The sequence below is a fragment of the Apium graveolens genome, chromosome 2 (assembly GCF_009905375.1).
Source record: "Apium graveolens cultivar Ventura chromosome 2, ASM990537v1, whole genome shotgun sequence".
Taxonomy (NCBI): domain Eukaryota; kingdom Viridiplantae; phylum Streptophyta; class Magnoliopsida; order Apiales; family Apiaceae; genus Apium; species Apium graveolens.
Genome location: NC_133648.1, coordinates 318,606,174 through 318,620,606, shown reverse-complemented (window position 1 = coordinate 318,620,606; position 14,433 = coordinate 318,606,174). Strand labels below are relative to the sequence as shown.

General features: G+C 36.3%; 2 protein-coding genes across 2 annotated transcripts; one reads left to right on the top strand and one right to left on the bottom strand.

Moving 5' to 3' along the window:
• Positions 1–750: 750 nt before the first annotated feature.
• On the bottom strand, positions 751–3,634 carry LOC141706436 (ankyrin repeat-containing protein ITN1-like). Its single transcript, XM_074509199.1, has 3 exons — positions 2,409–3,634; positions 1,886–2,295; positions 751–1,575 (listed from the first exon to the last, which is right to left on the bottom strand). The coding sequence occupies exons 1-3, from the start codon at positions 3,238–3,240 to the stop codon at positions 751–753; spliced, it is 2,067 nt and encodes a 688-aa protein (XP_074365300.1). The 5' UTR covers positions 3,241–3,634.
• A 2,404-nt stretch (positions 3,635–6,038) lies between these two features.
• On the top strand, positions 6,039–8,766 carry LOC141706435 (putative pectate lyase 4). Its single transcript, XM_074509198.1, has 6 exons — positions 6,039–6,056; positions 6,142–6,363; positions 7,107–7,458; positions 7,545–7,755; positions 7,847–7,915; positions 8,211–8,766. Exons 2-6 carry the CDS (start codon positions 6,231–6,233, stop codon positions 8,454–8,456), a joined length of 1,011 nt encoding a protein of 336 aa, XP_074365299.1. The 5' UTR covers positions 6,039–6,056; positions 6,142–6,230; the 3' UTR covers positions 8,457–8,766.
• The last annotated feature ends 5,667 nt before the right edge of the window (positions 8,767–14,433 follow it).

Below are 14,433 nucleotides of genomic sequence, written 5' to 3'. Positions count from 1 at the left end.
TGAAAATACAATGATCAGAACGACGAATATCTGACAGCAGGAGTAACATAAAAGAACTCATTGTGAAAAAATGGTTCTTTGAAAGTTAAAAACAAAGTCATGAAAGCAAAAGGAGTTACGACAAGAATTTATGGTGAAAAAATGGTTCTTCGAAAGTTAAAAACAAAGTCAGGCCGCCCCAGGTCAACTGCAGGGCAGGGCCCTCCCCTTGTTTCTATAGCTGATTGTGAAACATGTGATTGCTCTCATTTCCTTATTAACAAGAGAAATGTCATAGTTGTAACTAACTATACTTTGTCTTCATCCCAGCTATAGGTTTGATCAGAAGTTGCCTGACTAAGTATTGTTACAGAAGAAAAAAGGGCTAGTGATCCCTTTGTAAACTCATGATCACTACCTCTATGTATGTCCACTTTATTAAGATATGAGATCAATGTTTGTCCAGTTCATGTACTTTCGACATCACATTTTCACAATCTAATATCAATACTATACCAGCACCTGAAGCTTCACCTGTCGCGGTGTCTTACTGATTAGTAGGCACTAGTATAATCTTAATCCAATATTACACTGTCTGAGTGTGAGTGCAGTGTTTGTGCAAGCACTTGCTTGCCCTTGCACGCGATTTTTTCAGCTCCGAGGAGTTCAGCTGAGGCTGCTGCGCACCATTTTGCACTTCAATTTTTGACTCAGTCTTGTTCTGCTTCTGCATATGTGCATATAGACAAGGAACAAAGTTCATATAGAACGTCAAATTGCATAAATTGGGTTCAGATCAGAATCAGACAATTCGTGCCAGTAGTTTGAACGATTTCTGTAGTACTTTTCTCTTTTCCTCACTCGTCGCATCCTTTTAGTCTTCACCACATAAAATGTCATCCCTCCTAAGACTCCTACCATTGTAACGCTCCCTATGACGGTCACAAGTATTGCAGCCCATCTATTACGCCTCCCCACAACTATGTAGGATGAGGAGATAAATGACACCGAGGTGCAAACAGAGGCTAACCACATCAACTTGTTGATCACCTCAACAACGCGTCTCTCAGATTTTATCTCACCTCTTACTACCGTTATCTGCACTACCACCACGGCTAATGATGTGAAGAGTGCAAATGCATTTGAGAGGAAGAAAATCTTAAAGGCGGTGGTGTGGACCATCACAGCCATTCCACTATCATCATCACCTCCCGGGACAGTGAAAATAGCTGCAAATGCAACTGTTGCAAACAGAACAGCAACAACAGTGACTGAGTTGGCAGCATTGAGGATCCCTGCTCTATGAAGCTTCTGGAGCTCCTTCGCAATGCCATTCATATTTCTGTTGGTCTTTCGTGCTTGTTCAAGTTGTGAGTGCACGTCTTTTCTAATTTCTGTTACAGTTTGCCTAAGTTCATCTCGCGGTTGGTTGTTTAGATCATTGGCAGTAAGACCTCCAAAACGCATCAAGCAGTCCTTCATTTCCGCTGCTTCTTCAGATAGAGGGAGTCCTATTACAATGTCAAGGGCTGTTTTCCTATCTCTTGTTAATGCATTAACATCAGTGTCTTTGACAAGTAAAAGCTCAGTGACTATCTGCAAAAACACAGAAAATTTTAATTGATACAGTTTTTAGTCCCTCAAATTCAGTCATTTATGCTTTACTCTCCATTTTACTTTATAATTCAAACTTTCAGATGAAGACATTATTGTTAGACTCAAATGCACATAATATCCTGCAAACTTCACGCGTTGCATCTTAGATGTTTTTCGGGTACATGGCAACTGCACATCGCAACATAACAATGTACACTAAACCATAAAGTGTCCAACTTTAAGTATATTAACAGATGAACCTAAAGAATATGTTTTAGGAGATTCACAGAAAATAAATACTAAGAAATACCTCAGTTCGCTTCTTTCTAGCAGCAACATGCAATGCCATGTTGCCAAATTTGTCTGGCAGCATCACGATAGATGGATCTGCCTGAAGAAGCAACCTGACTACTTCAGTGCTAACACCTTTGACAGCCATATGTAATGGAGTTTGCCCTTTTTTATCGGTTCTTCTTGGCAATTGTCGTTCTTTTTCAAGCAATGCTTCAACAATTTCTACATATCCCTGACGCACTGCTAAATGTAGAGCATTCTTCCCATTCGACCTTGGGATATCTATCAGACTGGGATCCTTTTCTAGCAGCACTTTGACAACAGCTGTATGCCCTCTTGAAGCTGCAGACACGAGAGGTGTCGAATTTGATTGAGCAATTGTTTTGCTTAGCTCTGGATCACAATCCAACAACATCTGCACAATGGCTGCATTTAAGCACAAACCAAAGATTTAACCTTAAGCCATCTGTTTACAAAGCAAGTCTTGAAACACACGAATCACTTACGATAAAGACAATGTTCATCAAATTATGTATTACCTTGGTGACCTTGCCTAGCGGCAATGTGCAAAGCATCAAAACCAGTCTTGTTCTTCATAGCAAGGCCTTCCTTTGTCATGTACGGCAACAGCTCCTTCACCACATTAATATGCCCTCTATCCGCAGCAGTAAACAAAGGCGTCTCCCCTAACTCATTCACTTCATGCACCACTGCAGACCTAATCTCTGTCACCTCTTCATCAAACTCTGCACCACTCAAAGTCCGCAACATCTGAGCATCAATCTCCCCCAATATCTCCTTCACAGCACTCGCTTCCCCACGTTGCGCTGCCAAATGCAGCTCTGTGTCATTGTTCTTTCCAGTCACCTGTTTCACATACTTCATTTTCTGGTCCATCCTCTTCCCTGAACTCGACATGCCTAATGCCCTACTGGAATTAGACCCCACCAATGACTTGCTCGAATTCGACCCCAACAATGTCTTGCTTGAGCTAGAAACCACCAATGACTTGCTAGATTGCGAACCACCCAACAATGACTTGCTCGAATTCGACCCCAACAAGGCCTTCCCGGAAGTAGAGGAGGCCAGTGCTTTGCTTGAATTAGACACAACAACAACTGGTGCCCTTGGAGTCACCGTTGGTGATCCACATTGTTCATGCAGATCATTGCAAGAATTCGAAGGCTTCATGTTTAAATCCCTCTTCAAATTAGGCAAAACAGGCTGATCATGCAGATCATTGCAAGAACTTGTAGGCTTCATTTTCAAATCCCTTTTCAACAAATGTGGAGCAAGCTGATCATGCACATCATTGCTAGAACTCGTGGGCCCCATTTTTAAATCTTTTCTACCTTCTTCAGAATCATTCATAATTTGATTATTTCACACCAAAATTACTTCGAACTCATTCTAATATTATAAAATCTTTTCTCTACGCACAAATCATAACAAAAGACCAATTACTTCGAACTCACTCTAATATCACAAAAGTTTTTCTCTACGTACAAATCAGAACAAGACCTGTTTACGGACATGCCGACTAATATAATCGAAACAAGACCACACCTCGACTAATATCACCGAACCTACGTATACACATGCATGGACCCAAAACAAACGTACATTAATATATGTTGTGCCCATGTAAATATGAACATATGCATATAGTTACCTGCATCATCTGGTTGCATGGGCATGCATGCATATATGGTGGTGGAGAAAAAGGGTTTTTGGGTGGCGGAAGATGCCGACGTCGGAAGGGGAAATGGCGATGGTGGTTTAATCGCGGAGATTTTTATAAATACGAGCTTGTCATAAATAGACGCGCGGACCTTCCACGTGTATAATATATTTAGATTTTTTCTTGTTTGTTTTTTTTTTGACTATTTTTTTTCTTGTTTGTTAATTATATATGGATACAAACGTCCAAAATTTTTTAATGCTTTTTCTATTTAGTGCCTCGGAGAATATTATTTTAATAAAATATTACTTCAGGTGAGGGTACGATCGAGCAATTCGGATGAACGGGTCGAATTTGAATTTGGTTTGATATAACTCGGATCGAAAATTGTATGAAATTCATATTAAGATCGGGTGAAATTCGTTTTCGATTAAATTTGATTTAAATCTTTTCCTGTCATCAATCTTTTTTTAAATGTATGAAAATTTATATAATGTCTTATTATTGAACATAACAGATTTTATAATAAAAATTGTATAAAATTTGTTTAAGCACTTGAGTTATTTTTAACAAAAAAAATTATAAAAAATAATATTTTTTTCTGAACTTATTTCCGTCTTCATTATATTTTGAAAATTTCTACATAAATATTTATACAAATACTTTTTCTTTGTAATTAAAAAATTATCATTTATACCGAATTTCTAATATTTTTATAATGTATGTACGCCCGTTAAACACCCTCTATTCGAATTCGGTCAAATTTAACTAAATTTGATCGAATTTTTTTGATCAAATTTAACCGTTTTCTTATAGTGAAATGCGTTCAACTCCTTCAACTTTTTAAGGCTATATCTTACTCTTTATGCCATCGTCTTTTTCCTCAAACTCATTTCCACCCTTACGAAAGCTTTTGAGAAATTAAAATTTAAATATCTGCTTAATTTCTTAACGAAATCTAGTGATTTAAGTTGTAATATAATTATTTTTTCCTTGTTTATAAATTGAAATTAATATTCAAATTAATATGATAACATTTAAAACTCGTCAAAGGGTGTTTATTGCGTTCGAAACTCAATATTGATTGTGAAAATCAAAATCAAAATGAATTTGTAAATAATGAATAGAGAATTACGTCGTAACTCAAATTAATTGATTTCGTTAAAAGATGAATAAGATATTCGAATTATAATTTCTTGAAAATTTTAACAACGGTAGAAATGTGTTTAACAATTAAAGGAGTTGGTCAAATTTGATCTTAACACAAATATTATTAAAAAAAAATCAAGGGCCTGTTTGGCGAGGGCTTATAAGTTACTTATTGACTCATAAGCCCGTAAGTACTTATCGAGTACTGTTTGTGTACCTAACTTATAAGTCGGATTTTCAACTTATAAGCTGATAAGTTGAATGTTAGTAATGACGTACTTTTTCTCAACTTATTTTGATTTTTTACATTTTTATTAACTTTAATTTTAAAAAATATATTTTTAAATATTAATCTAATCTAAAATTCATGAAATAATATGATTATATTTAAAAATTATTTATTTTGATTTTTTAAATTAAAAAAAAATTATGACTTATAAGTGAAACTATCCAAACACTTACGTAACTTATAAATATTTATTTACTTATCACTTATAAATTACTTATTCATTTTAAGTCATAAGTTACTTATTTTAATATTTCCCAAACGGGCACCAAGTCTGGTATAACAAGCAGTAATTTTTAAATTCTAGTATTTCGAACATTTTACACATGAAATGCCAATAAGCAAAGTGCACTTTACTTTTAAAAAATAATTTATAACCAAAACTAGTTTAATGCAACTTTTTTAAAATTGGTAACCAAATTCAATTTTATTCACCTTTTCTAAAAAAAATCGTCGCAGGATTTTTTAGTTGGGTTTAAAACTGATTTTAGTTTGCATTTGATTGCAAAGTGTACTTTTTTAAGGAAAAAATTTAATAATTATTTTCTCAAAAATAAATACTCCCTCGATCCCAAAACGTAATTTAAGTTATTTTGGCCATATGCCATTTTTGATTATTTTTAAATTTTTATTTTGTAAATATAAATATAAATTTTAAAATTTTATTTAAAAAAAATGAAAAATAATTTACAAAAATATGCGGTCATGGTCAAAAATTAAACTATACAAACTAATCTGGGATGGAGGAAGTAATAAACAACATAATTATTTTATGAAAAAAATATTAATGAGTGCTAACTTTTATTTATGAGAAAACTGTGCCCGAGATTGTTCTCATACAAATTACCTGAGATTATAACATTTTATAATGTAATATTTTAAGGGCAAATCTGTAAATATAAATATGACCTTCGGTATTTACAAAAATATTCTTATGCTACACTTCTTTTCTTTTGACCTCAGACATGTCTCGTGTGGTTATTCTCGGCCGGCCGGCAATCTCTTTATTTATTTATTGTCCGATAAGTGTGTGGGGATATTATCAGTTTCCAGAGCACAAGTCCACTGTCGGTAGGTTTCATTTCATTCTCATTGTCCACATAAATGTGTCGGTTAAATAAAGTTATATAACCTATAAAGACTCAATTTATTTCAGGGATTATCAGTTTCGACTTAAGTTTCAAATAAATACCACTCCTTGTCTCCCTTTGTCTAGAGCCACTGCACTAGCAGCTCAGCTAACAAATGGCAATGTTGTCTCTCCCATATGCTCAAGTTGACTCCACTTTACGAGCTCTTGCCGGCCAAGCTGAGGGCTTTGGTCGTTGCGCCATTGGTGGCCTTCATGGTCCCCTTTATCACGTTACCACCCTTGCAGGTATCCTTCCTTTTCTTTCTTATTCTCGTGTTTTTATTTCTCGTCTTTGCGTGGCATGTTAAGTAACCAGCTCTCCGAAAACTGAGTAGGCCCACATTTTCCGTTTTTGTTAATGGTGCCCACTTGTTCTTAGTTTTATGAATGTTTGATTTGTTTGATCTGAAATTGTGTTGTTTTAAATTCATTTTTGAAGATAGGATTTAAGTAGTATTTCGATAAATGTTTGGTATTTGGTGTTGAATTATTGGTTTTAGTAAATTTGGGGTATTGAACGAGATAAGATAGCTCAAGTGATAACTAGCATTCATATATTTTTGATTGTAATAGGATTCAAGAAAAATATTTAGAACTCCATAAAATAAATTTTAATTCTCGAGCACATATTTTGAGGTATATGTATGATATTTATTATGACTTTAGTAATTCAAATGATACCCCGTTAACTTTGATGATTAAACTGATATATAGCGTTCAGCTGAGTGACCACTTTGATATTTAACCCCTTTTACAACTAGACTTGTGCCTCATAAAATTGATCCTAACCTTCAAATTAGTATCATAACCTTTTCTCCAACCTTCGACTTAAGACTTTAATCGTGCATTTTACTGACAGAAGTTTTGTGACTATGATGCCAAATTGAGCCAAAGTACGTAGGACAATTAGTTTCCGGTCAGATGTGTTATACTGTTAAATGCCCACACTGTTAAATTAGATTTTCAAAACTTAATATGTATTTTGCCAGATGATGGGCCTGGATCACTTCGTGATGGATGCCGAAAAAAAGATCCTCTCTGGATTGTTTTTGAAGTTTCAGGCACAATTGAACTCTCCTCGTACTTGAATGTGTCGTCACATAAGACCATTGATGGAAGGGGCCAAAGAATTAAGCTCACTGGAAAAGGCTTGAGGTTGAAGGAATGTGAACATGTAATTATATGCAACCTAGAGTTTGAAGGGGGCAGGGGACACGATGTGGATGCTATTCAAATCAAACCTCACTCGAAGCATATATGGATTGATCGTTGCAGCCTCAGAGATTATGCCGATGCCTTGATTGATATCACGCGAGAAAGCACAGATATAACAGTATCACGGTGAACTGATATACACTATCATTAAGTTAATGTTACCTTTGTTTCTAGTATAAGTATCTAACATTAGGCCTTCGTATTGCATTTAGATGTCGTTTCTCTCAGCACAACAAGACAATGCTCATTGGAGCAGACGCTTCTCACACTGGTGACAGATGTATTCGCATTACCATACACCACTGTTTTTTTGACGGGACTAGACAGCGGCATCCTCGTGTTAGATTTGCGAAAGTGCATCTGTACAATAATTACACAAGAAACTGGGGAATCTATGCCATTTGTGCTAGTGTAGAATCACAGGTTCTACTTCCTGTAGCCTCTGAATTGCTTCTTTTTCCCCCAAATTGATTCAGTCTACTCAATTTCACTTACAAGACATATTTTGCTTCAGATATACTCTCAATGCAATATTTACGAAGCAGGACAGAAGAAGGTCGCATTTAAATATCTCACAGAGAAGGTACACAGTTATGTACTTGCTTCTGTAGCATCCACTTTTGCATCATGTGATTCGTATATGTAATATTTTTAATAAATAAAATGGATACAAGTATAAGTCGATGAGCTGTTTCTGCTGTCAACTTAAATACTAAAATTCCATTTTAATAATCAGAAGTTGTTCCTGCTGGGAATCAAATTCTGGTGCCTCCTACATTTCAATTAGTAATAATCTTCAATTTGAAATTATCGATGCTTGAATATTAGAGATGGACCTGTAGCTCACTCTCGCGCTCTTTTTGTTGGTTGTTTTCCAGGCTGGTGACAAGGAAGAAGCAACTTCTGGCTGCATCATATCGGAAGGGGACTTGTTCATAACAGGAACCGAGGCTGGCCTATTGAACGAAGCAGCCAAACAGACCGCATTTCATCCATCAGAGTTTTACGCAACCTGTACAGTGGAACCTCCAACTGATTCTCTTAAGCAAGTTCTTCAGCACTGTACCGGATGGCAATCTGTACCGCGGCCAGCTGATCAGTTACCAGCTGCTGTGCAATCATAAACATACATACAAACCTCCAGAATTCAAGTGCCTTGATGTTCCCTTCTCAAATCAAACTCTTAGATCACAGTTAAGACTAAACCTGTCTAATTCTATCTTTATTAGTGAAAGAATTCCGAGTCAGGTGCTTATTATGCAAGAGGCAAAGTTTTTCCAAGTATGTAACTTCCAACGACAGACCTGAATTCTTTACATACTTTTTCCTAATACTTGACACGCATTTTAAGGCTATTATAAAGTATAGTTCTAGAATTTATTTTTAGAATTTTCATTTTCTGTATAAAAGTTTAAATATTATATTTTTAATAAGCATCCAGTGGCTTAGTTTTTGCAGTGGCTTCACCAATGGTACCTGCTACCCACTGATACAACAACAATATGATTTACTTGTTGATTTTAACACAAGGTCAATGTGTTCAAGCATTTTTTCTTTGCAAATCTATAAATGAGGGCTAAGAGGTACATTAATACTTTAAGGGTTAAGAGATATATATATCTCGTAAGGGTAATAATGGAATAAAAATAGGAAAAAGGGTTAATAGGTATGTTTTTGATACCTGAGTGGCGAAAAGAAATGCTTTTAAAATTTAAGGATCTACGAGTACACTGGTCTATGCTTAAAGGGCTAAAAGATCATTAAGCCAAATTTGTTTTAATATTTAGCGCGCCGCCATTCATAAAAAGCCCATCCTTTGTTATGTTGGTTCTCATCATAATTTGGATCCCACCTCGGATCATCTAGAGGATAATCTTTTGTAGATTTGAAAATTATATCGTTCACGGCCGCAATGTACCAATCATGCAAGTCGGGCGAATAACTCCCAACCACTGCTTGAACCGTCCGCGATAGCCCATTCTTTCGAGTCAGTTTACAGACATACTGGTGTGGTGGAAGTTTATCAAGATGCCATTGATGTCTGTCTCCATGCTTATTAAGAGTCACCTGTGGTGGTCCTGGGGGATTGTAGTTAGTAATGTATTGATCAACAGCCTGAACATTGTTAGATGTTCAGGTTTATGATGATTGCAGATTAACAGAAGATAAACAGAATGCAAGTAAACGAGATTCAAGCTTTGCAGTTTGTTCAGAAGTTTCAGCAGAGGCTATTTCTCAGGATTAAGTTTGTTAGGGTTTTGTGTTAATCTTGTTTATCTGGATAAACCTTATCTCAAACAAACTAATCACCTTATCTTATAAATCAAGTTTAAATCTCTCAAGCCTTATCTCTTTACTTGATTTATCTCTTTTTCAAACGTACTAACAGATCAGTTTAAAAGTTTCATTCAAATATTTTCAAACAAACTTATCTTCCAACCTTATCTTGTGTTTGAAAATAAATCTGTTAGAACTTTGCTTATAAATACAACTCTTCATTTCAGATTTGCAGCTAACTTTTTCTCGAGAATCCTTCATCATCTGAAATTATTTTCTTGTTTCATACCCGAGATATTCATATCCAGAAAAACAAGAAACTTAGTTTGAGTTGTAATCAATTTGTTTATTCTTGTAACTGAATAGTGTATTCATATCAACTTTGTGCCGGGTTGTGGCAAGCTTGATTTCAAAGTATAGCAAGGTAGCTAGAAGGCTAAGGAATAGCAGTGGGCTAGGTAGCAAGGTAGCTTTGGGAAAGGGTTTCTTTCAGGTGCTATATTTGTAATCAAGGAAAAGATTGTAAGTTCTTTTATTAAAGTTGATATAATACATTCTCTATGCTAGTTGGCATGGGGACTTGGATGTAGGCCATAGACTAGGTGTAGGGGCCGAACCAAGTGAAAACTTCTGGTGTTTTTACTTTTCAGTTTTCAGCATTCTGCATTTTATTTCTGTTAGTTATTTTCTGCAGTGTAATTGAGACTGTCTCATACCCTGTCTCATTTGTAAAGGGACTGTCCCATTTGCATAAGAGACTGTCCCATTTGCATAAGAGACTGTCCCATTTGCCTTGTCAGTTAGAATATTATTTTACAGTTAGAATATTATTTTATCTATCGAGCCATCGAATTTCATTTGGTATCAGAGCAGGTGCATTTAATTCTCTTTTTAGTGTTTATTTTGCTAGCGATCCATGGCTCAACCAGATAGGTATTCAAACAATTATCCACCACTGCTTCATGGTGCTGAAAACTACAATGATTGGAAGTTTCGAATGAAAATCTTTCTCCAGCGTGATGCATTTGAAAGGGATGCTGTAGAAAATGGTTTCACAATTCCTATGAAAGAAGGAAAGCCAAAATCTCTCAAGGATCTCTCTCCCGAAGAAGTGAACGCAATGAATTCCAATGCTAAAGCTATGAACTCACTTCTCAATGGCATGGTAGCTACAGAATTAAGAAAAGTTTCAGCATGTACTACTGCCAAGCAGATTTGGGATACGATCAAAGTCAGCCACGAAGGCACGTCTAAGGTACGTGAAGTAAAATTAAGTATGCTAATGAGTGACTATGAAGGTTTCAGGTTGGAAAGAGATGAAAGCGTGCGAGATGCTCAAGGGAGGTTTCTGACATTGATGAACTCCATCTCACTTCTGGAAAGGATCATTCCTCAATCTGAGATTAATAGGAAAATCCTCAGAGCAATGCCAAAGAAGTTTGCTCCAAAGGTTACCATTCTGCAGGATTCAACACTGCTTTCGACTATGGATACTCTAACACTGTTCAGTGAATTGGAGGAATTCGAAAATCAGTTACGTAGATATGATGAAGAAGATGAAGCTCCTCGTAAGAAAACTCTTGCACTTAATGCAGATGCAGATGAGTCTCCTGACGATTCTGATGAAGATATTGCTCTTCTAACAAAGAAGTTTCATAAATTTCTTGCCAAACGGAATGCTTCCAAACGACCTATGAAGTCACAGTTTCCAAAGAAGGACTTCAAATCTAATCCGAGCAAGGAGAGTAAAACAAATCAAAGCAAGGATACCTGTTTTGAGTGTGGAAAGAAAGGGCACTTCAAAAAGGACTGCTACAAGCTGAAGAACAAAAAGAAGGCATTAATTACTTGGAGTGATGATGAATCTGACGTGGAGATCGATTCAGACGATGAAGTTGCTCAACTTTGCTTTGCTGGACTAGAGGACAACTCCAGTGATAATGATGAGGTACAGAATATTAAGTATAATTCAAATATATCTTCGTCTATTTTAAATTTGCAGGTCCAGGTTAAGAAGTTGAAAGAAAAGAATGCTTATTTAAAGCAAGCTTTAAGTGAAGTTCTTAGTGAAATGGATGACCCCATGAAGGAAGAAGCCCTAGTTGCTGAGAACAAATCTTTGCTTGAAAGGATTTCAAAACTTACTGAAGAAAATCAATATCTCAAAAATGAGATTGAGATGAAGGATGTATGCCTTGAAGCCTTGAAGAAAGAGTCAATATCTGTTGATTCAGAAACCGTTAAAGAAGACAGTGTTCCTGATCCCCTGGTTCCTGAATTAAAGCAGAAAGTCGAACAGCTTGAAAAAGATTTAGCTAAATGTTTTCATGGAGAAGGAACTTTGAATGCTCTTCTTGGTGAACAAAAATCTTCTCTTGATAAAGGAGGTTTAGGATGTGAGTCAATCAAGAAACGTGCATTTCAAGGCGGTTATAAGCGAGCTCCTATGAAATATAAGATGCCTTATGAGAAATGTCGAGATTGTGGCAAAGCTGGCCACCCTACATCTGAATCTAGATTATGTGGTATCAAGGGCCACTCCTCTAACTCATCTTATAAATCGTCTACTAGATATAAATCTGCTAATACTTCTGTTAATATTGTTCAGATGTGGATTAAGAAATCAGATAGACATTTATATAAGATTCGTGATACTAACAAGTGGGTACCTAAGGGATAAAGCAATTCTTGCAGGTTTGTTTGAAGGTCCATGTTCCGCGAAATAAATGGATCATCGACAGTGGTTGTTCTCGTCACATGACAGGTGATAAATCCAAGTTTCTATCTCTAGTTGCCAAGGAAGGTGGCTTAGTTACTCTTGGAGATTCAAACACCGTCAGAATTATTGGAAAAGGCACCATTGGTAATGACAGGTTTGCCATTTCTAATGTTCGTTTAGTTGATGGTTTGAAATATAATCTTATTAGTGTAAGTCAACTTACTGATGCTGGTCATAAGGTTAAGTTCGATAAAGATGTATGCTATATTGGTACTCATACTAACGAGTTTGCTTTAGTTGCCAAAAGAAAAGGAAATATTTTCGTATTAGATTTTGATGAACAGCAAGAAGAAATTTGTCTAGCTACCGTTCAAGAACAACAAGATCTGTGGCATAGACGTCTTGGCCATGTTCACATGGATCTTCTTCGGAAGATATCTTCTCATGATCTGGTTCGAGGTCTACCAAAGCTGAAGTACAAGAAAATAGAACCTTGTTCAGCTTGCCAACTTGGAAAACAGGTGAAAACTTCCTTTACTGCTAAGAATAAAGTATCAACTTTTGTTCCTTTGCAGCTCCTTCATCTAGATCTTTTTGGTCCAGAAAGGTATGTAAGCTTAGGAGGTAAGAATTATGCTTTTGTTATAGTTGATGATTATTCTCGTTTCACTTGGGTATTATTTTTACGAACTAAGGATGAAGCTTTTGTTGAGTTTAAGGATCTTATTACTAACCTTGAGACTAAGTATTCATTTAAGCTCAAGACTATTCGTAGTGATCATGGAGGTGAATTCGAGAAGGATTTCATAACCTTCTGTAAATCAAGAGGAATCACTCATGAATTCTCAGCTCCTCGAACTCCTCAGCAGAACGGAGTAGTAGAACGCAAGAACAGGACTCTACAGGAAACTGCTAGAACTCTACTGCATGAGAGTAAGCTTCCAAGAAAATTTTGGGCTGAAGCGGTACACACTTCCTGTTATGTTTTAAATAGAGTACTTATTCGTCCTATTTTGCTTAAAACTCCGTATGAATTGCTTAAGAAAAGGACTCCTAACATTAGTTATTTTCGAGTATTTGGTTCCAAGTGTTTTATTTTAGATACTCAAAATAATCGAGGCAAGTTCGATGCGAAATCCACGGAAGGAATCTTCTTGGGATATTCTACAACAAGCAAAGCTTATCGTGTTTATAATTCTGTCAAGAACAAAGTAGAAGAATCCATCAATATTTCATTCAATGAATCCTCAAGGAATATATCTCAAATTGATGAAGACACTGCGGATCTATCGTCTCATTCCCAAATGAGACAGTCTCATTCTGAAAAGAGTCAGTCTCATTCTGACAAATCAAACAGTCAAGACTCTCCAGGTCCATCTCAGTCTTCTGATAATTCTGCAGGATCTACTCAAGCTTCAGATGAATCTTCTGGCTCTCCAAAGACTCCCGATAGTGTTTCAAATTTGAATTCTGTTACTCCTCTGGATAAATCTTCACAAGCGGAAATGAGGCAGTCTCTTTTGAATGAGACAACTCCTATTCACTTCCAGGCAGACAATTCTAATGAGGAAGAAATGAGTAATATTCAACTTCCTAAGTCTTCTAGGACTGTGAAGAATCATCCACCAGATAATCTTCTCACTGATTTAGATCAAGGGATTTCTACTCGAAGCAGACTTCATAATCTATGTGCATTCTGTGCTTTTGTTGCTGAATTTGAACCAAAGAATGCTCAAGAAGCAGTCGCAGACGAACACTGGTCTGTTGCAATGCAGGAGGAATTGAACCAGTTCGAGCGTTGTGATGTTTGGGAACTCGTCCCACTTCCTCAGGATGCCAAGATCATTGGTACTCGCTGGGTTTTCAAGAATAAGAAAGATGAAGATGGCAACATTATTCGAAATAAAGCTCGTTTGGTTGCTCAGGGATACAACCAACAAGAAGGAATCGATTACGACGAGACATATGCTCCAGTAGCTCGTTTAGAAGCTATTCGAATCTTAATGGCCTTTGCAGCTCACAAGAAGTTCAAGCTCTATCTGATGGACGTCAAAAGCGCATTTCTAAATGGCTATCTCAAGGAAGAAGTCTACGTGAAGCAGCCT